Genomic DNA, 24,505 nt, shown 5'->3' on the forward strand with positions numbered 1-24,505 from the left:
CTATGCTAGGCCTTTATATTACTTTCTTTAATCAAAATGGCAAAGACTTTTATTTTAAATGATAAAAACTCACTGTTGGAAAAGTTTAGAGAAATAGGACTTGCAAAAGCAAACTGGTAAAGTGTGTCTAATGGGAAGTTTGGAAATAATTATCAAAATATACATTGTGCATAAAATTTGATCTAGAAATCTCATCTCTAAGAATTTACATTGATATAACTACATATGTATAAAATATATGTACACTAGGATATCTATCACAGTATTACAATAGTGGATAAGGGGAAATAACCCTTAAGTTTAATAGAGGATTGATTAAATAAATCAACAAATTATTTGCAGGTGATAGCTATTATGTTCAAGAATCGTATTTATTGATATAGAAATATTAAAGCTTGATATTGAAGTCTCATACATTCACATTGTAAATATGATTAAATTCAATTAACTTACTCCTTTAAAATGTTATACAATTTAAAATTATTTCCCATAGATCAACTTTACAATTCCATGAGCATTTTTTTTTCTTTTTAAATGACAAGAAGAGAATCAGGGAAGTTAGTATCACTCATAATGATGTAGGTTATAAGTCTTTTGATACAATAAATCACACATTTAATATTAACAGATATTACACAGACTTTAGTGTCTGATATTGTCAGGTTTACCTGGAAATAAATGGATAACACCTCAGTGAATTCAGTGATACTGAGTATCTGAAATATATAGAACTGATCCCACTAGTATGAGCATAAAATTCAATTACCTATTCTTTTTTTTTCCTTGGATATATGTTAGTTTCATTATGAGCAGAGGTATACTTCATTCTGTTGTTAATTTTGCTTCCTAGGCTGTTTCTCTGAGATTAACTACCAAAGCTACATTTTTTTTCTATTTCTTATTCCGATTTGACTATTTCTGATTCTATTTTTGAAAAGAAAATATGGAAGTGTCTTTTAATTTCTCTGCTTATTATTAAAAGGGGCATCTATGTAAATTGTGACTTACATAAGAAAAATAAAAACATATAATGACCTATTAGTCTAACTTAAAAGAATATCTGTAACAAAGGAATTAAAGTACTAAGGCAGTTTCACAGATTCTATGAAGAGAGAGATGATTCTCAAATGAGGTGTGTCATGCAATTAATATAAAACCGTAGTCAAATCTTTGTGCTATAATCTTACTGCCTCAGGCAATAGTACAGATGAGAAGAGAAGGTCAGCATAGGCAGGGCAAAGTTAAAAAAAAAAAAAAAAAAGAATCATGCTCCAAACCCCAAAAACCTACACACACAGAACAGACATTCTTTGCCTTTTCCACACTATAAGCAGGATTAGGTATACAAGCTTATTGATTTAAACAGAAGTACTCTGATTCAGTGATAAATTTCATCTTGTATACGTGTTTATAGTAAGCTAAAATCATGTGGTAAAGAGCTTCCTAAAGGTTGAGGGAGGAAGAAAAATATAAATTTTTAAACATTTTATATTTCTATATCCAACATTGTTGTCAATATTATATATCAACTGGCATTGTTATTATATACAAGGTAATATGCTAGGCATTGAGAATAATTTAAAGCTGAATAAATATTTAACTTACCCTTATGCAATAAAAAGTCTAAAAAGAGAAACAAGACATGGTCACACACCAGAAGTACACAAGCTAGAAAGTGATAAAGCATATAATAGGTGTTATGAAAGTTCAGAGGAGCAAGGCATCGTTTCCAGTTCTGTGGATCAGAGATGGGAAATCATGCAAGCAAAGCTTTGAAATCCATGGGTAGAATTTAGACAACTAAAGATGGTGAGGTTAAGTCAATTTCAGAGGGAGTTTAAAATACGGACAGATATACAAAATGGTTCAGAATTCAAAAAGGGTGTGGGGGGGAGGGGAAGAATTTTCCTAAAGTAGAAGCTACTTTGACCCAATAAACTTTGACATAAAATCTAGAAAATCAGGTTGAAACCAGATTTTGGCAGATGTTGAAAGTCATCTTAAAAGGTTTCCACACAATTTGGTAAACGACGGAGGCATATAAGATCCTAGGGCAAAAAATAATGAGATCTTATGTTTTTCATTAAGACTCTTTTAAGATACGTAGGATGGATTGGAAGGAGAAGAATCTAGAGACAGTACAATTAGTTAAGAGGTGCATTAATCACTAAGAAATGAGGGCGTGGACAAGGAATGTTGCTGGAGTTGGAGAGTTACAGATAAATGTGAGAGATACCTGAATGAGACGTGACAAGCCATTATCTTCATGTGAAGTTATGTTAATGATAACTCTGAAGACTTTAATTCAGTGACTACAAGTATAGTTAAGTCAAAACAAAAAAATAAAGATTGAATGATAGACAATGGAAAATGAATTAAGTTTTAGACACTTTGAGTTTGATGAGCTGAGGGGTAACCAAGTGTATCTGTGCAATAGTTGGGAATGTGGCACTGAGATGTATTTTGGTAATTAATTCGGGGATTATGATGTAGTAGATTGTATCAGTGTTTGTGTATATGGTAGTAACTCAAACCTATGGTTGATGTATATGTTCTGGTTCTACTCAACTAGACTACTTTAAGAAAGACTATAATAGAACACATGAAGCCCTGAATAAATAATAGCTCTACATTCTTGTTAACGTCTGGCTGTATGTAGCCATGAAAATTGTGTGGAATTTATTTTCTCCCTTGTTTCTGGATCGAAAAGTTATAAGTGATCTGAAAAAAAAAATTATATTTTAAATAAACATGACTGTGGCTGGGTGTGGTGGCTCACACCTGTAATCTCAGCACTTTGGGAGTCGCAGGCGAAGAGATCATGAGGTCAGAAGATCGAGACCAACCTAGCCAACATGGTGAAATCCCATCTCTACTAAAATACAAAAAATTAGCCGGGCGTGGTGGCACATGCCTGTAGTCCCAGCTACTAGGGAGGCTGAGGCAGGGAAATCGACTGAACCTGGGAGGCGGAGGTTGCAGTAAGCCCAGATCGTGCCATTGCACTCCAGCCTGGTGACAGAGCAAGTCTCCATCTCTAAATAAATAAATAAATAAATAAATAAATAAATAAATAAATAAAGACTGTGTGTAATTTAAACTGACTTTAAAACATATTATTCAAAAACTTTGACATACTTAAAAACCTAATGAGTGGCACAATGAGAGTAACTTAAAATTAAGGTACAGGTATTTGATAAAATACTAGAAGAGTATGAAAATCATGAGTTAGAAAAATAACATTGTGAAATATTTACTACTTTAAATATTTTTTTCAAAATTTAGATACAAGGTTCTCTACTTTTGTTAGAAGATTGAAAATGTATTTATCTCTTTTCCCTTGAGACCATTTAAAAGTAATGTTAAACGAATGAACATTGCATATATCCACAATAATTAAGATATGTAGAGAACGGTCTTAAATAAAAAGAAATCCTTTTCAGTTTTGGGGAAATTATTTGATGCAAAAAAAAAATACAACGGGGAAAATGAAGTAGAATCTTAGACTGAGGGTTTACCATGGTAAAAATTACTAATGAAGTAAAATTCAGGATGTTCATGATCTAACTGATAAGCATAAGGTACGGAGAAAGAAAACAGAATTGAAAAGAGAAAATTATTTATTAAAATAATGAAAGAGAAATTCCCAGATCTGAAGAACATAAAGCTCCATATTTAAAAGATAAATCAACATAGTGAATGAAAAAAGAACCATGTAAAGAAGCAGAATCAAAATATTTCATAACACCAGGAATACAAATGCAAAGAAATGAGAATTATATGGGATCAGTAATCAGTAAGATTTGATAGAAAAGGGCAATGAAGCAATACCATCAAAATTATAAAGGGAAATGTTTTTCAGCCTAAAATTTAATCCCTGCCAAACTGTCAACTGAATACCAATAGGCGAAAAAATAAATAAATAAATAAATAAATAAATAAATAAATAAATAAATAAATAAATAAATCTTGTTCTAAACTTCACACCTTATATTTAAAAAAATAGTTTTAAATGAATCATAGATTTAAATGCAACTCTAAAATGGTTAGAGTATAACAGGAGAAAGTATTTGGTATCTAGGACCTGGGGAAGAGTCATTAGACATGACATCAAAAGCACTATTAATTAAAGAAATAACAATAAATTGAACTTTACCAAAATTAAAAACCTTTGTTCTATGAAAAAATCTGCTAAGAGAATGAAAAGGAAAACAACATACTAGGAAGTAATATTTGCAAGCTGCGTATCTAATAAAGTGATCATGTCTACTATACATAAATAATTCTCAAAACTTAATGGTTTAGCTAGACATGGAGCCTGTGCCTCACGCCTATAGTCCTAGCTACCCCAGCGGCTGAGGCAGGAAGATGGATTGAGCCCAGCAGTTCAAGGCTGCAGTCAGTGAGCTACAGTCATGCCACTGTATTCCAGCCTGGGTAACAGAGCAAGATACTCTCCTCCTACCCAAATGTCTCTAAAAAATAATTTTAAATAAAAAAATAAAACCTCAACAGTTAAAAATAATAATAACTAACCATTAGTAAAAAAGGTAAAATACAAGAAGCACTTCACTGAAGAGAACATATAGATGGCAAATGTCACATGAAAAAAGGGGTCAACATCAAGAGCTGTTAGGGAATTAAAATTAAGACCAAAATGAGTTATCATTGCCTATCTATTAGAACAGATAAAAATGTCTTTAATGACAAAACAAAAATTTCATTAGGATGTAGAAACAGTGCACCTGTCATACACTGCAGGTAGCATATAAAGTGATAGTCTCTCTGAAAATAGTTTGGCAGTTTCTTAAATACACACACACACACACACATACACACAAACACACATACAAACACACACTTACCATAGGACCCATCAATTGTAATCCTCCACATTTAATCCAGATAAATAAAATATATGTCTATACAAATACCTACACTAGTCATAGCAGCTCTATGTGTCATAGATCAAAACCTCTAAACAAGCAAAGTGTCCTTAAGCAGTGAATGATTAAATTAACAGTAATACACACATACTATGAAATACTACTCAGCAATAAAAAGGCAAGGGCTATTCACATGGGAAATGATGCAGATTAATCACAAGAACATTATGCTGATTGAAAAGAGCCCATCTCAAAAGGACATGTGTGGTATGATCGTATTTTTATAATATTCTCAAAATGACAAAAAAAAAAAAAAAAAAAAAAAAAGAGATGAATGGTTTCCAGGGGTTAGGGATGATACAGAGAAGGTACTATAAGGGCATAACATGAGGGAGATCTTTGAGGTAATGGAATAGTTCTGTGTGTTGACTTCATTGGTGGTTATGTCAATTTATACATGTGATAAAATGACAAAGGACAAACACATAACACCCCAGTGTCAACTACTGGTTTGTTACTGTACTGTAATTATATAAGATGCAAACCATGCCAACCACTGGGATAGACTGCGCAAAGGGTCTGAAACTTCTCTGTTCTGTCTTTACATCTTCCTGTGAATATATAATTATGTCAAAATTAAAAGCTGAAAACAGTAAAACAAAACATATTGTATGACTTAAAATTTAATTCAAAATTATTAATCCTTTGGAAAAAGTTTAACATATGGCTCTCTAAGGACATCATGATTGTAAAAAGATGTATACATAGCATTGCCTTTGGGTCTGCATGCCTTTGCTAATCTAGGCTACATTTCTAGACAGTGAACTTTTCAATGTAAGTGTAGTAGAAAATATATTTGGATTTAAAGATACCTGAGCTTCAATTCCATATCCAGCAATTATTAATTTAAAAAGTGTACTTGTCATGTAACTATGAGTAAAAAATCTTAATGCTCACTTTAGGTTATCACCTTTAAAGAAGAGATAATAAATAGTTAATGCTGTTACAGTCAAGATCAAATACAGTTTATGAAGTATTTTCTGTTAACATTCTTCCATTTTTGTTTTAGAATTGAATTCTATTCTGTTCTGTTCTATTCTATTCTATTCTATTCTATTCTATTCTATTCTATTCTATTCTATTCTATTCTATTCTATATTGGGATTCTATATTGAATTCCATTTCAGGAAGAATTAGATCTTTTCATAGGACAATGAGTACAGTATACTTTTAAAGTTATATCATGGAAGGTCACTGGACATTGCTTCTAATTCTAGCTTAAAAACTTGATAAAATTAAAAAGAGGCCTCTGAACTGTGTTGTAACATATGTAAGAAATTTGAGACAAAAAGAAAAAAAAACAGATGCTGAAGAGAGAAGAGCTATTGAAAATAAAGAATGAGTTGCAAAAGTTTAAACAGACAGTAGGAAATATGTGGTATTTATGAGTGTGTATATTTAGCTACTGAGAGAACAATCCCACAGAATAAACAGCATGAAGTACGTGAAATCATTTGTTAAATCTGCAAAAGAATATGTGTTCCATCTTTTTCTCTTTCTCCACTTTCTTTCTCTTCCCCCAACAAGATTGGGTTGACAAGTCTTTTAAAATAAACCGTAATCCACTTGCCACTTATGTCATTACAAAGCTTGAAAGACTGCCTAATGAGTTTGCACAAATCCTCTTTTTAACATGTATTTCATATACTCTTCTAATTAAATATTTATCACCATATCTGGACCTACAAATAACAGTATTAAGGTATGATCCTGAATAAACCTGTTCATTGTATTATCCTCACAGAGCTTAGCTTCCCTAAAAAAAAAAATCATTTCATGGGTCATCAGGATAAAGCTTGCTACTTTTGTTCTTTTGTTGCGGCAAAGGATGAACATAATTTGAATTTTTAAATTGTGAAAGAACATAGATTTTGGAATCAGTTAAACCTGTTTGAATCCTTTCTCCACCACTAAAACTAAGTAACTTTTGGGAAGAAGGAAATGATTATCTGAGCTTATTTTCTCACATATATAATGAGAATCTTAGAATTTTTATAAGAATGAAATTAGATATTCTCTTTAAAGCTAGTATGCAGTGTGTTGCACATGATAGCAGCTTACTAATAGAGATCACTGTCAATACTTTTACTAAAGAACCTCTTCCTCATTTTTGGTTACTCATTTTTTTTAGTATGTTCCTTAGTTTTACATATTGTTTTTCTACCTACCCATTTCATTTATTCATTTTGCAAATATTCACCAGACATTCATAGAGTGCTAGGCACCATGCCATATGCTGTGAGATGTACAAGACTGTATCTGTACCTTGGATAAGAAAAAAGACCAGAACACTGGATATTGCAGTAGAAAATATATAATCAGTAACATCACAATGCTACCAACTGAAGGTTATTGATAGGTTGGTTCTTTGGAGAACACCAAAGGCTTCTAAGAAGGGATAATTTTTTTTTTTTTTTTTTTTTTTTTTTTTTTTTTTTTTTTTTTTTTTTTTATTATACTTTAAGTTCTAGGGTAATTTTTAAACTATGCCTTGAGAAGTTAAAGAAGACAAAAACTGGGTAGAGAATTCCAAGTAGAAGAAATTTCATGATCAGAAATAGTTACAAAACAGTGGAACTTTCAGGGAATACCAGGCAGTCAGTGTGTCTGAGAGGGAAAACAAAAACACAAACACCTGTGTTTTAGAAAAACAGTTTACATACTACCAGGCCAGCATTTTAGACTTCTAGGTAAGCAGCGGGAAATCAACAAAAATAATTTTTTTTAGTTGCTGTTGAACAAAGTATATTTGTTGTAATAGCATCCAGATTAACAACTTGTGTAATGTTCTCCGTGTAAAGCATATTGTCTAAAAATCTATTAATTGAAAATTAATACATGTATGACGTTTCTGAATTTCCTGTAGCCAGTCTATAAGTCAAGACTAAAGCACCACTCATCAGAAGATTAAAAGGCTCAGACCAGGCACGGTGGCTCACGCCTGTAATCCCAGCTCTTTGAGAGGCCAAGGCGGGTGGATCACCTGAGGTCAGGAGATCGAGACCAGTCTGACCAACATGGTGAAACTCCGTCTCTACTAAAAATACAAAAAAAATTACCTGGGCGTGGTGGCAGGCGCCTGTAGTCCCAGCTACTCAGGAGGCTGAGGCAGGAGAATGGCGTGAACCCAGGAGGCGGAGCTTGCAGTGAGCTGAGATCGCGCCACGGCACTCCAGCCTGGGCAACAGAGTGAGACTCCGCCTCAAAATAAATAAATAAATAAATATATAAAATACAAAAAAATTAGCTGTGCATTATGGCAGATGCCTGTAATCCCAGCTACTTGAGAGACTAAGGCCAGAGAATCGCTTGAACCCGGGAGGCAGAGGTTGCAGTGAGCTGAGATTGCACTATTGCACTCCAGTCTGGGCAAGAGTGAAAACCCGTTTGAAAAATAAATAAAATAAAATAAAATAAAATAAAATAAAATAAAATAAAAGGCTTAAGTAGTCTAAGAATGATAAATTCAATAGAAGACGTGGTTACTGTCTGATTCCTGGCAATGCACATATTAGATGACTTCCTGCATTCTTTATACTATTTAAAAGAGAGTTATTTCAGCAATAATCTACATATTAAGAGAAACCCATTTAACCTGTCAAAAAAAATGAATGGTTGAATATCCCTAAGAATCAAGCTAGGTATTTTATAATACTTGCAACAAAGAGTGAATATTTTTAATTGTCATTTTTCCTTCTCCATTTAAAAAAAAATGAATTTTACAAGTTAAGGGTTAAAAAAAAAAAAAGATATGAAAGCAAACTGACCATGCAGGAGGAGATACTTGGTCATGAAGAAAATAAATAAAAATAAACTTGTTATGAGTTGACGGGAAAAAAATGTGATTGTCTTGGTGAGAATTTTATTTGTTTTTTTTTTCCTTTTCTATTCAGAATAGTTTATAAATAGGATGGTACAAGTTATCCATAGTTGAAATTTGGATATAGTTGCAATAACATAATTAAATAAACTTTAATTTATATCATGGCTTTGACAATTTATTCTAGGAATATACAATGAAAGATATTGAGCCTTTTCCTTATAAAATAGTCAATGATCTTGTATGCTATACTTAAAATATATTTGGATGTAGTCGATACATATAGCTTAAATTTGTGTTTCTTCCATTTTTTATTAGGCATCAGTGCCCCGAAATATTAAGAGAATCTTAGTACCATCTCAAATATTGTACATTTTAAAAATGCTAGAATTTATAAAGAATCATTCCTCTCAGTATGTCAACATTCCGCTACCCAGATGGTGGTATTACTTAATAGAATTGTACTACCCAGACTGTGGTATTCCATTGAGCTAATTTCTTATTAATTTTTTTATTAAAAAGTTAATAAAAATTTGGCTAAGGATGTACATAGATTTCAGTTAAAATACTGTTTTTAAAATTATATTACTTAGCTTTATTAATATCTCCCATGACTGCTACTCTGCCTTGCATATTTTTGCACTGAATACTGAGGTCTTCACCAGACAGTAAAGACAGGAAAGGTTAGCTCAGAAGAATAGTTTAACAGATGCTATGTATACACAATGGCAACACAGAAATGTAAAACACAGGGGAAAGGGTCAATTAAATGATTATTTATCTTTGTGTTCTAAAAATATTCAGCTACAGTAAAGGAAAATTGCAACAGAGCAAATGACAACAAATATGATGACGACTATGAGATTACAGTGTGGATTTAAACGTTCTCTATCTCCCAAAAAGCTGACTTTTAAATTATACAATACTTTTATATCTATCATGCTAGAATTTTAATTAATTCATTGAGGTACATGAATTCAGTAAAGTGAAAAAATGTTATTCACTTTTAAAACATAAGAAAAGACATTTTTACTTACATCAGAAATCTTGAACTTCTAAATATTTTACTAAGGCAGATATTTCTTTAACTATCAATGACAGTACATGTTCTAAGAAAACACAAAGAAAATACATTTAGGACATACAGTCACGAAGTGTGACTAGCAAGTAATGCGACCAATTTATCAACAGGCATACTAAGAACTATACGTCCAACTGAGCGTTATATTTCCAAGCAGCCACTTTGGGAGATCAGACACATTTCAGTGGTATTGCCATTGCTCAAAACATTTCTAACTTCTCCATTAGAACTGCTCTCAGAAATAATTGATGAACCATACACAACTCAGGCTCATTGCTTTATAAATTGAACCTCATATAGCAGTAACTTGAGGCAAAGCAGAATCAAGAAAGTATAATTTTCTTTTCCCATTTGTTTATAAAAAGAAAATTAACTTTTATTTAGTCCTAAAATAAACCACTTATATAACCCTATTATATAAATCTAAGAAGACAATTGTAAAAAAAAATTAATCTTTCCTTTCCTATTATAATTTGAATACAAATATAATATGGGCAAATAACAATCAGTGTGATTTTGTGGTGAACTGTCCTTCTCATCTAATCTCATTCTTGTTGATCTCCTTTGCTGTGACCTGTGCAAGAGACCATCTTAACAAATTTCACAGTATTTTATCACTCATCATTCTCCTTAACCTGTCTTTGTCATCGGACCTCTTGATCATTCTTTCTTCTTCCCAAAAGGCTGTGAACAGTGTTTTTAAAGGAAATTCCATGCCACTCTGTACCCTTAGCTTTTCTCTGGCTTATTGTGTTAAATCTTCATCCCTAGTTCATTTCCCTTTTCTATTCCTAAAATGTAAGTGTTACTCTACATTCAGCAGTCACTAAAGTATTTAAGTATTTATTGAATAAATGAACATTTAAGCCCTCAGTTCTCAGTTCCATTTTTCTCTGTCATTTCACCTGTTAAACTAAATCTAACATTTAACTATCACTACAACTTAAATACCAAATTGCCCCCACTCAATCTTGCTCCAGCCCTTCCCCTTTCTATTATACAAGCCTAAGCAAGTTATTTAGCCTCTTTGAGTTTTAGTTTCCTCATATTTAAAATATGAATAAAACATTGACTATCTCATTGAATAATAACCAAGGAGATAATGCTCAGAAAGTTTCTGACACATATGTCTGAAGCATTTTAACTATTATTGGTTAAAATGCTCAATTATTTTAACTGTTATGGTGTTTTTTTCCACGAATCTTTCATGACATTCTCACTTGGATGTCATACAATCATATCAGCATGTTTTTTTTTTTTTTTAAAGAACATTGTTTAGCACTTGTATCAAGATAAAATATGATCCTTTTGCTTAAATTATGCAAGTACCAGAATTAAATTCTTATTAATTTTTTTATCCTACCTTTAATGAAGTATAAATAGCAGTAGTTTCTTAGGTTAATAGAGGGGTTTCATGTAGATTTAAATGCTCTATATTGTCTTTGAATATGCCTATAAAATTACCATGACCTCTGACAGGAAAACCGTGTCAAACGTTCTACATATCTCTAAACTTGTCCATGTCTAAACCGTGTCTAAACGTTCTACATTTCTCTAAACTTTTTTTAATGTATTGATTTTCCTAACCCTGTTTTTTTTAATGGATTGCCATGATCATGAGTAGAATCACCATTCTTTCAAGCTACCAGATTTGAAATCTGTTCCTTTGACCCTCTTAACCCCATCTCCTCTGCTCAGACATAATAACACTGATGTTTACTGTTCCGTCCATCTATAGCCATCCTTGTTCTCTCATGTTTGGAACAGTATACTATACTTTTTAAAAATGTTCTTAAACTTTGTTTTGCAATTTCAAGGAGAAAAAAACTATGTTACTTTTTAAACTAGAAAGTTGACTGCAGAGTCCATTTTCCAAAAATATTATAGCTCTACAGTGGTTTATGGGTATAATTTGTGTCATGAACTTAACCCATAAACTGAAAATAAAAAGAAATACCTTCCATGATTCTACTAATTCCCCTTTACTTTTTAAACTAGTTAATTAATTTTGTAATTGACAAATAAAATTTATATCTTTATATGATATATATGTTTATATATATATCATATATATTATGGAGTTAAACATGATCTTTAACTTTCCTATCTGCCTCTCAGTCTTCCAATTATTCCACACATACTCTCATCATGTTAATTATCCAGAATGATCAATTTTATACTGTCTGATTAAAGTTTTGAATTCTTACAGCACCTATCTATGATTTCTTGTACAAGTATTTTAAAATATTGCAGAATAAATCTCATATCTTTCTACAGAAATTCCCATTGATTGCATGACAGTATTGTCCATAAGATCTCCCATATTACTATCTTAACCACGGTTCTGTGAATGTCAAGTAAGGAGAAAAGAAACAAAATAAATAAGCATATATAAATAATCCTATGTAAGATGTGTTGGCTTGCTATATTTTCTTTCAGTTTCACACAATAACTTTGTGAGATAGGTATTATCAATACTATCAGTAGCAAAGAGATTCAGAAAGTTCAAGGTTATTGTCCAGGATGAAGAATCCACATTTGCATATGAACTTGTTACTCTTGACTCAAAATTTATACCTATTTTATTATTGACCTCCTTTCTTTTAAGGAGGGTTTTGAAGAGGGGAGTTCCCTAGATGTATTCATTTTCTATTGCTGTTGTAAAAAACTGCCACCAACTTAGTTGCTTAAACAATTTACATTTATTATCTCAGAGTTCAGGGGACCTGTATGAGTCTGTTCTCATGCTGCTGATAAAGACATACCTGAGACTGGGTAATTTATAAAGAAAAAGAGGTTTCATGGACTCACAGTTCCACCTGGCTGGGGAGGCCTCACAATCACAGCTGCTGAAAGGCACATCTTACATGGTGGCAGACAAGGGAGAAAGAGCCAACTAAAAGGGTAAACCCCATATGAAATTATTAGATCTCATGAGACTTATTCACTACCACAAGAACAGTGTAGGGGAAACCGCCCCCATGATTCAGTTATGTCCCACCAGGTACCTCCCACAATACCTGAGAATTATGGGAGCTACAATTCAAGATGAGATTTGGGTGGGGACACAGCCAACCCATATCAGGACCAGAAGTCCAAAATCAGTCTCACTGAGTTAAAATCAAGGTATTGGCATGGCTGGCTGCTTCTGGAGGCTTTAAGGAGACTATCTCCTTCCCTGCCTTTTTCAGCTTCTAGAGGCCACCTACATTCCTTGGCTCTTAACCCTTTCTCACATCACTCCAACATCTTGTTTTCATCCTGAAATATCCTACTACTAGACATTAACCCTCCTTTCTCCCCTCTAAAAAGGTCCCTTATAATTACACCCAGTGCACCAGGATAATCTAAGATAATCAACTTCTCTTTTGTCACATAAGGCACTAAATTCACGTGTTCCAGGCATTAGGACACAGACATCTTTTCAGGGAGGGTTGTATACTTAGCTTATCACACTGGGCATAAGTTCTGAGAATGGAGCCTAAACCCGTTGGACTAAAAGCTGATGGTATTTAGATGTCCCAACAGTATCTATATGGCAATCTTTTGTCAAGATACATTGAATGCTATAAAGCATCATTCCACCTAATAAGAAAGCTTATTTCCTCACCTGCTCATTGTATTATGAGGCTTCATTTTGATACATAAAATCCAATTCTTAGTTTTTTTTTTAAACTATGAAAAGAAGATTGAAAGGAATGGAAAGTGCACATTAAACAAGTAATAATTGTGATTTGTGGAAGGATTTATGAGAAAAAGTATGCTTGCAATTGCACTAAACTCAAAATAGAAATTTTAATTTTTGTTTTAACATTTTAATGTAAAGTAAGCCTATCCCTGGCTCCTAGTTCTTAAAGACTGTGCATGTTTTTGTTTTACCAAGAGGGTCTTTATATTTAGACAGTGTATTTTCCAAACTGTACTATTTTCAAGCATATATTATAAAATTAATACTTCATTATCCCCCCTGAGCAAAACAAAAAGTCAAAATATGTTTAATGATTCAGTTTTTGCTTATCATAAGAACATTACTTAATGGAGCTTGAATTAACAAAAGGGATTGAGCTAATTGATGATTTCCCTTCTTAATGATACACTGACTTTTTAGGTCATTTCTTCTACTTCTCTCAGTTTCATTAGTCTAGAGCCACTCATACTAACCATTTCTACAGACCAACTAGGGTACTTCCATGCTAAGTCAAAGAGAAGAACATTTTCTACCTTCTTCTGACTCCTTTCTCCCACTTGAAAAACTGTCAATCTTTCAATAGTCTTTAATTGACATTGAGGGTCATAAACACATACCAGTTGAATTTTACTACCAAAGAACTGTATTACATTGAGACAAAAGCTTGACAAAGCATGAAGTTATAAAACTCTGACTATAATTAAAATTGCCAATATATGGTCTTTGTTTTGATAAATATATCAGCCTTATTACATTAAACATTGCATTGCATAAATATTGGCATAAAATGACATGACATCCATGGTTAAAAGAGAGAAATACATGTTATTAAGCCATAAAACCTGCATAAATTTCAAAGAAAACTGCAATGTCTTATATTAGAACATTTTAGTTCATGAATAAAATTGCTTAAACATATATAGTTGTTTAAGATAAGTATATTAAATGTAGAGTCTTCCTCAGATTTTCTGAAAATCAAAGAACAAAGGAAAACAAAATGATCTTTTAGGTAGATTAAAGACTCAAAGGTGAATATTAATTATATATATATTTCAAATATGTATATCTTAATATATATTGATTTAACCTCCTGTGAACAATAGTTGTCTTATAAGCAGACGAATATGAACTTCAGAAAACAAACTTTCAGATGGAATTTATTTCAATTATGCCACAGACTCAGAGAAATGTCACATTTATTCAGAGTTACTTATTACTTAGAAGTTTAAGTGCTTTGACCAATGAAAAGTTAATAACAAAAAGAAAAAAGCTGAGAATAGCAGGATTTAAAGAATGCCAATTTGTAACCCAGGGGATAGGTATTTGCATACTAATTGTAATGTTCCTGCTGTCACATTACCTTCAGCTTGAAGATCAGTCAGAAAGAGAAACTCGGCATCATCTGTGACAGACAGTGGAACGAAAAATGCCAGTGAAGTGAGTTGCCGTTTCCAGCTATTTTTATCTCCGAAGATGTACAAATGAAACACTTGAGTCTTCTTTAGTCTCGATGTTTTATTTCCTTCATTTATGATATATACACCAATTGTCGTCTTTCTTCCTGATTTTTTCTCCTTTCTCTATTGACTTCTTCTTTTCGAAAACGTCAAGAATTTATGGTTTACTTTTGCAATTTATTCTTTATGTGGGCTAAAGGAAGGTTACAAAGTGGAGATAGACCATTGAGCTTTCTTTATGTAATTTTTAAAAAAATTATGAGATGAATTAGAAACATAACATATACATGATCCTTGCAAAAATTATTATCACAACGTTTATTGAAAATTTTTACATGGATATTAAGGGCTGGGTAAGGAAGCAGCTGTCACTTCCTGGAGCACATGGACTCCTTGCTTGAATTTTCCATTCTCCAGCACACTGCTAATTGAGTGTGAACAGCTAAGTTGTTGGATTCCACATTTTTTAATGCAATACAACTGGTTCTAGCTGGCACAATTAGCAAGATAACTGGTAGCTTTCACGCAGTTCCCATCTGGCCTGGCTCTTCTCTGGACATATAATATGGGTACTGCTGGCCTTGATGGCACTTGCTTAATGAAGAAAATAGAAAGGAAATCAGCCAAAACCCCATGAAATACTAAGTGTAATTTTGGCTTCAGATACACAGTGACTTTTCATGGCAAATCATACACAAACAAAACCTTACTCTGATTATGCATCAAAATTTTACAGGAAATATACACAGAAATGAAAAGAGCCAGACAAAACTTCTGTTAAAATTTAATAAAAGGAAGAAATAAAGAAATGAGGGGGTGGCCATTGTCCATTTTTTCAGATAGCACATATCAAGTAAAAGTCAACCAAGTCAGTAGAGTTTAAAATCAACCACCCTCTTTTTCCTCCAACTTTTATTCAATAGATTTCTTTCTTAACATTTATATAGTTACATTTTTAAAAGACAGAAAATGATATTTCTTACTCCCATCTACCATAAGAAATGCCCTATTTTTATTTGATAGTGTACAAGCTTTAAGAATCTCTGTTTCATGTAAACTTTCAATTGAGCAGCCAGTTACCACAATTTAACTATTATTTAGAGGAAATATATTTCTATGAAGTATGATAAATCTCTATTGCAGAAAAAATCACTTTTCAGATAGTTATTATAAATGTTATAAAACGTGAATTAAGTACAAACATACATGTATTAACTCATCCATTTAAGAAGTATGAAATAATCTGGGTTAAAGCAGACACACTTGTGTTTCAATTCTAACTCTGGCCATTATTGTCTGTGGAATATTGCACTACTTATTTGCATCTCTGAGCCTCTTTACTCATTGGTAATATTGGAATAAAACAGACTATTATTTTCAAGATTAAATGAAGTAAGGTATATGATATGCTTAGCACAATGTGGTATACATTGTAAACATCCAATACATAGTTGTGCATTTTAGTGCTATTATAAATATTGCATTTCAGTTTATTCATAGATACCACCTATTTGCTCTTCCATAGAATTACAAGAGACCCCAAATTTTACTAATTTAACTGGCAACAAACAAGCATTACTCCTTAAAATAGTTACATTTCACCTAATTTCTGAAAAGTAAATGCTGTGTTACCTCCAACTCTTTCAACATCTCAGATAGTCAAAATGTAACCTTCTGGATAAGAAATAGGCTATAAGGAATGAACCGAGGGCATTCCAGGCATTGTTACATACCACCAGAGGTACTCCTTCAGAGCTGATGGGCAATTTCTTCTCTTTAAGACAATGTCAGCATTTTGTGAACCTTAATTAATATTAGGATATGCCCATATCCCTAGTTCTATTATCTATAGTATTCCATGTCTATATCTATCAAATATCTGTAATATTTTAGCATCTCTCTGTAATTCAAAACATTAGGAATTTTTCTTTTATCCTTGGTTCTACACCATCTCCCACACTTTGCTTTCTTTTACTGTTTCTCTACATTATTGAAGACAATACAAATAGCTATGATTTATGTAAACATCTTCATTCTATAAATACTCCTTTATATCCAAAAAGATCTTCATAGAATATGCCTTTTTGCTTTTGGCTTAAGTAAAACCTGTCTGTCCTTAAAAGACACTGCCTTCTAGAATGTATGTCGGTCATTCTCTCCAACCTCACATACCTCAGAGTTGAGAGTGAGATCCATGATGATCCAGTGATGTTTTCACATTATTTTTTGTCTTCTCTTGCCCAGAACACCCTATGTCTTTAAAGCTAATACAATTTAGCTATACCTTTCAATACTTTTTATCATTGTAATTTATCAGCATCTAGGAGGACATTTACCATCTTCTATTGAAGGCTTTAATATGTGTTAATATATGGGGTTTGGTCATCCATTGTTTGTTAATATGTTTAATATTTCATAGACCAGGCACACTGTTCTTGGTGCTAGAAAACAACATTTAGTCCTGTCATCATATAACTTACATACTAATGGGAATATAAATGTTCATCTTTGAATGAATTTGTCTAGATTTTATTTTTCACTGTTTTTTTTTATTTCCTGGATGCCTGTTCCTCATTCAAAATGGGCATTCTGCATGGCCAGGCTCCTCTCTATCCTATTCATTAGCATATGTTCCACAGGTCTAAGTATCTTTAATTTGAATACCCTGCTTACAACCAAATTTTAGTATACAAACAGGAATATTTTTAAGCATATGTATTTTAAGTGACCATATAACTTTAGAATTCCTACAAGATCTAATATTTGAGTTACATGAAATATAACATAAGCTTATTTGAGTAACAGCTTATAGAGTACACAAAATGTCTTCAATGTAAAATTAAATCTAGGATTCTGTCTCATCCTCCATTTATGAAAGACAGAAACTGAACAATCCAACTTTTGTGTCCATTTGAATGAAAAAACAAAAACACTATTTCCAAATGGTTTCACAGGTAATCTGTGTCCCCAAGATTTAGAAAGTCAAGGAAGAAAGGAAAGTCAGCTGCTTACAACAGGAGAAGGAAATTTGAGATTGGAAATGTGAGTAATGAAAAATAGTAAAATGAATTCTTAGCTATATTGCCCTCTCTATGTATCCTCAATGAGGATGACCATTATTAACTGAATGCAACTACAACTGCATCAGTAGAGGAAAAACTATAAAAACTGCAGCAAATTACAAGAAGTAATACAAAAGCAAAGGAATCATTCACACTAGTATATTTAAGATTAGTCATCTTGCCATGCAAATACAAAAGTTTTATAAGAATTGCGATATATGAATTTTTCTCTATTTTATTATTGATAATTTCAATACAGACTTTAAATTGGACCCTCTCTTTCCATAACTAAGTCATTTGCACATCGCAGCTATGTAATCCAATGTGATTTTATTTCTGGGCAGCAGATACTTTCTATCAATAGGGGCTTATTTCATCAGGATCTTTGTTTATTAAGAGGAATAATGTATATTTGCATCTCAGAAAATTTACATCTTAAATCTGATTTATTATTTCTACATCATATCCCCAAAAGTAACCTTCTTCAGAAAACTTGATTCTATAAATTTTTTGACTGCTTTGGAAAAAATATGACTCTATCTTGACAGATTCCTAGATTTAAATAAATCAGCTCAGAACTAGAAGTATACCAGTCTAAAGAGAAATAAAGGCTGCCTCAGAGTAGGTAAAGACTTTTTGAAATATTATGAACAAAATGTTTTCAAGTTCATCACATACTAGAAATTCTTAAAACTTTTTTGAACTTTTTTGAGATGCATAATTATGAAACAGATAATCTTTACACTATAAAAACTTAGAAAGTAGTTGATTCATCACCTTTGCTAATATAAATTTTGACTAGAGTAATGTCACATAAATTAACAAATAATATAGTTGAAAAGAAACTCACCATTGATCCACAGAACCAATATCTCTTATGCCTTTATTAGAATTTAAGAATTTTCAAATATTATTAACACTGTCAGCTAGATTAATAATTTGCTGATGTCCAATTACATCCCAATTTATGTCACTATAGCTATCTACTGTAAATAGCACTATATAACTTTTTGACGTTTGACTATTTGATTAGCAGCATGAAGTTCATTTGAATGATGTAATTCAAAATACACATAACTCAAATATTACTATTGGTTAGAGAAGAGAAAGATCACAATGCTATTGTCAAGGGTAGATGCTGTTTCTACAGGTCACAAACTACGGAAGCAATGACATGGTCTGAAAATATGGACACACTTTTAGCCAACCAAGGTAAGATCTAACTAATAATAGGCTTAAAAATACAATCATTAAATATAAATAATTAAATTCTGGAAGTTGGTAACATATCATAAAGTATGAGTTTAATCAATGAAGTATAAAATTCTTAGTGATCATAAATTCATAAAAATCCAAAATCTAAATGGAATCAAGTTGGGCCTAAAATAAGTTTATAGAAACTCTGTACATTAAAACAAAAGGAAAATTCAAACTAGCAAGTGAAGTTTTCCATTTCCTTAGACTCACTTTAACTTTTCTTTTTTTACATTTTATTTTAATACAGAGTCTGACTCTGTCAATCAGGCTGGAGTGCAGTGGCATAATCTCGGTTCACTGCAAACTCCACCTTCCGGGTTCAAGCGATTCTCCTGTCTCAGCCTCTTGAGTAGCTAAGATTACAGATATGCACCATCATACTCGGTTAATTTTTGTATTTTTAGTAGAGACAGGGTTTCACCACATTGGCCAGGCTGGTATCAAACTCCTGGCCGCAGGTGATCCACCCACCACGCCATCCCAAAGTGCTGGGATTCAATTCAGGTGTGAGTCACAGTGCCAGACCTAGACTTGCTATATATATATATATATATATATATATATATATATATATATATATATATATATACATAGACACACACACACACACATTTTTTTTTTTTGAGACAGAGTCTTGCTTTAACACCCAGACTAGAGTGTAGAGTATAGTGCTGTGATCTCTGCTCACTGCAATCTCTGCCTCCCGGGTTCAAGGGATTCTCCTGCCTCAGTCTCCCAAGTAGCTGGGACTACGGGAGCATGCCATAACACCCAGCTAATATTTGTATTTTTAATAGAGATGGGAGTTCGCCATGTTGGCTAGGCTGGTCTCGAACTTCTGACCTCAGATGATCTGCCTGCCTTGACCTCCCAAAGTGCTAGGATTACAGGCATGAGCCACTGCGCCCAGTTGGCTCACTATAATTTGATGTACATCATGACTGCCTTTGGTATAAGTTGAAAGAAACATACAAACTGTTGAAAAAGTTGAAAATTTAAATAAATCACTTGTTTCATATGTACTGTTGGCCAAAACTAAAGGTATTTTAAAGTACTTTATATCAACTGTGTTATTCTCATGTTCAGTGAATATGAAAACATATTTAAATATATATGTTTGTATTAATATGTATATGTGTGAATATATATTTATAATGGATAGAATGGTTCAGTAAGGTAATTTTGGCCGATTATAAATAAAATATCCTAGTCTTTAATAAAATATCTTAGTCAACACAACTTATATACAAAATAATCATTTACAAAGGTATAACTTCTGTTTGTGTTACAAATAATCTGCAGTTCTATCTCATCTGAAACGGGAAAAATGGCACTGTGAAACATAAAGAGAAAATGTTTATAATATAGTATTATTTGTATTAATCAAACGGCATTTTATTTTAAATTCATAAAGAATAAAAATTAGAATATTAGAAAAACATAAAACACAATAAACCTGAATAAATTCTTCACAGCTGCTTATTTATGTATAAAGTTAGATTGACTTAGATGAATTTAGATACTATAAACATATTATTTCTAAGTGACTAATTTTTAAAGTATAAACATAAAAGAATCCACAGAACTTCCAGAATCCACCTAAGAGCATATATTGAAGAGATGAGATTATGGAACTGCAGTTTATTAAGTGTTAAATGGTGTATTTTCTTTCTCCTTAAGTGTATAACCAATGGGATAGATAAAGTTTGCTAAAGGGCTTACTGAATCATCTCTGTGTGTTGTGACCCAGAAGGCTCCAGAGCAGTGGAAGTCCATACAACAGTACTATAGAGGAGAGGCAGGAAGTGTGAGATGAAGGCAAACTCGTTCTTCTGCATACCTTCTGCAATTTTATATTTCATTCCCACATGAAATGGAAAGGTCATATATACATCTGAACAGTTGTTTCGCTTTTGCTTTTTATAATACCAGAGAAATGGCAAAGTATGAATGCTTTTTAATGCTTTAAACAGCTAAAGGACTCACCAAATTACCTAGTTGTTTTTGTTGATTTGCGGACATACTTTGCATGTACTAAGCATAGGCATTAGCCTAGTTTTCACCCCATAATGCTGACATATTCCATTTAATGCCCTTTGTTGATACTAGCCAGTAAGCATTCCATTCTGTGGAGAGTGCCCTCAGATAGTAAGTTTAATTTTATGTAGCATATTACTTTAAAATCATTTGGCATCTTTTGAACATTCAAACTGTATGTATAGGAGAGTAAATCAACAAAATATCATGTTCAAGACAGAGATAACTAGCCCCAGATTTAGTTGTTTAAGTTGTTTCTTTTGTTCCATTGGGTCCTGAATCAAGCTATGGGAAGAGGAAAGATATTAATTTTTAGTTGAGAGTAGCCCGTCATTAAAAGTGGAGAGCAGGGGAAAATAATAATTGTATCTTGATCTCTAACATCCCATCTCTCTGGGATGCATTTAGAAAATCCTCCTAGGGAGAAGCTCCATATGCCTTGATGATGCACATATAAAATATTGCCAGCCATGAATCGACAATATCCTTTCTTTCTGTATTATTAAAGAACACTTTATTCTCTATAAAAAAAAATACATCTTAGCATAAATTCTGTTTAGATCTCTGAAATTTCATCATTGTTTGAACTGAATTCAAGAAAAATTTTAATTGAGTGTTACTAAGAGGATTTTTATAACCTAAATTGGTGTCACAGAAACTTCTTGAATGTATTTTTAAATGCAAGGAACGTGACGTTAATTGAATTTTTATATAGTGCTCATATATTAACTGCATCCACACTCTCCAGTATTTCAACCAAGAATTTTAATTGGTACCTGATAACCTTTTGCAATGACTTGTTATTTCAAACTTATTTCAAATAACTTTTTAAAAATCTGTTAAATCTATTTTAATACAGCGTTTTTAGACACTTTAATTCTGCTCCAGAAAGTCCTTTTCTATCTTTATAAACTTCACTTTTACATTCTGCAGGCAGCAACCCATGAACAACGAACTTAAGCCTCTTTTCATTCACTTTTCTCATTGTTTTCTATTTCTGCAACGAATTTGGCCTATCCCCTGCTTTTCCATAAACTTATTCCTCCTGTACTTTGGAACTTGAAGGATTAACTCTCTCCGCCTGCAGGAAAGGAGCAGCTGTTTGGAGCACATGCAAAGGGGGCCTCCCTGGCAGGTTGAGGAGTAAACCACCAACGTTTTGGAAGGCAAATTTCTCTGAGTGGCAAAAGTGCTGATATGTTTTACTCCTCAGAGAGATATACATTCTCAAAATAGAGACAGCCAGCAAAAGGGTGCAAACTGTGACACTGAATAACATGACCTAAATGTATTGGTTTAATTTTGTCCACAGTGGGAATGTGACGATGATCTTTCTGGCCCATTTTGATGAGGAAAATAGAGAAGGAAGGGTCTAAACAAGTGGTCACAATATCAAATATCTTTAGGAGCAAGGGATATAAGGGTAAATTTGACTGAAAGTAAGATAAGGGGAAGAGGTGAAACTCATGGAAATCACAGACTGAAAGCCCTGCCTATTGTTAATTGCATTTAAAAGAGCATATCATAATCAAGCCAAAGTAAACATGCCTGTGAATAAGTGAGTCCATTTGCAGTTCCTGATCTAAAGTTTCTGGAGAAGTACATGCTAAGGATAATTCCTGGGAGGAGGAGGAACACCATAAACAGGTAATACAAGGGAGAATGGGAAGCATCAATGTTTTGCTTAAAGCAACATTGGAGAAAAACCCTACGTATTTGTATTTACCTTATGGAATTGAAGTTGCTTGTTGCCACATAAAGGGGGAAGCATTCAAATCAAATACGTTGCCAGTTACTTTCTTGGTTTTGAGACTGAGTTGGCCTATATATTTACCCAAAACTAATAAAAGCTAGCGCTTCCTCCTTTGCTTTAAGCCCAAACCAATACAATTTAACACTTTAGCATCATACTTTGTTTCTGTACCTACTCATAGCAACAAAGGTATTCTTACCCTGAATTTAGTATAATATCATTAATTTGACCTGAGCTTAGTGCGATAAATCTTAAAAGCAAAATCCGTGGGGCTTCCTGTGAAGTAACTACCATCAAGATCTCCTAAACATAACTTCCAGATTTCTCAAATACAGAAAGAAAAAAGTACAGGTTTTCTTTGTTAATGAAGCCAATTGTAGAAACAAATACACATATATATATATATGTTTTGTGTATATATATGTGTGTATGTGTGTATATATATATGTTAACAATTACTGATCCAAAATAAAATTTTCTACAGTTAGCAACTAAAACATACATTACATTTAGGTGGAATGATCAATATTTGCCACTGAATATCCAGCAAATGCTCATACTATACAATGTACTCATTTTGGTCATATTACTACTCTGTATGCTATTATACAAAACTCTTTCTCATATATTTCATAGCTGGTCTAGATGCTTTTCGAACATTTCTAAAATCAGAGTTTAGTGAAGAAAATGTCGAGTTCTGGCTTGCCTGTGAAGACTTTAAGAAAACGAAAAATGCAGAAAAAATTGCTTCCAAAGCCAGGATGATTTATTCTGAATTCATTGAAGCTGATGCACCTAAAGAGGTGAGTGAACTACTTCAGAACAGTGAAGAGTTGTCCAGTAACAGATCTGCTCCCAATTAGAAGACCTTAAATCCATCTAAAGGATAACCAACTTCTCGCTATGTGTTTAAATAGAAAATGTCAGTAGCTTCCAAGAGAAGTTCCTTAAGATGATTCTCTTTTTTTTCATTGATTCAGTAAGTATTTTTCAACACTTATTATGGGCTAGGTATGACTAATATTTCTGTCTCTTTGGAACAATACTTAGGCCCTTGAAAAATAATGTCTAATATCTCAAACAGCGCTAAAGTCAACCCAATATAAATCCTACTTCAAAATGCTGTTGAATTTCCAGTGTAGTTTCTTGTTTTTCCTTTGCTAAACTAGGAATTAGACAAAGTCAATATGGATAGCATTCTTGAATATGTAAAAACAAGTTCATGTGTGGGGATTAATTGAAACAAATTGATATGTTGCTTGCCTTTATTTCTTTGATGGTAAAATTGAGCCAAAGATGTAAGGTTCTGTATCAAGTGATCAGGACTCACCTGTGCTGCTTAAAGATCAGGAAACTAGAAAGAGCCTTGGGGAGAATCCTGCAATGACTCTGATAATAGCCCCC

General features: G+C 32.6%; 1 protein-coding gene across 1 annotated transcript in view; it reads left to right on the plus strand.

Moving 5' to 3' along the window:
- RGS21 (regulator of G protein signaling 21) overlaps positions 1-24,505 on the plus strand; it is a 49,981-nt gene that overhangs the window by 11,400 nt on the left and 14,076 nt on the right. The window contains exons 2-4 of the mRNA XM_010375543.2: positions 14,902-14,972; positions 19,190-19,266; positions 23,738-23,904. Coding sequence (XP_010373845.1) covers positions 14,962-14,972; positions 19,190-19,266; positions 23,738-23,904 — 255 coding nt within the window. The 5' untranslated portion in view covers positions 14,902-14,961. The remainder of the gene's footprint in view (positions 1-14,901; positions 14,973-19,189; positions 19,267-23,737; positions 23,905-24,505) is intronic.

The sequence above is a fragment of the Rhinopithecus roxellana genome, chromosome 8, assembly GCF_007565055.1.
Source record: "Rhinopithecus roxellana isolate Shanxi Qingling chromosome 8, ASM756505v1, whole genome shotgun sequence".
Lineage (NCBI taxonomy): Eukaryota > Metazoa > Chordata > Mammalia > Primates > Cercopithecidae > Rhinopithecus > Rhinopithecus roxellana.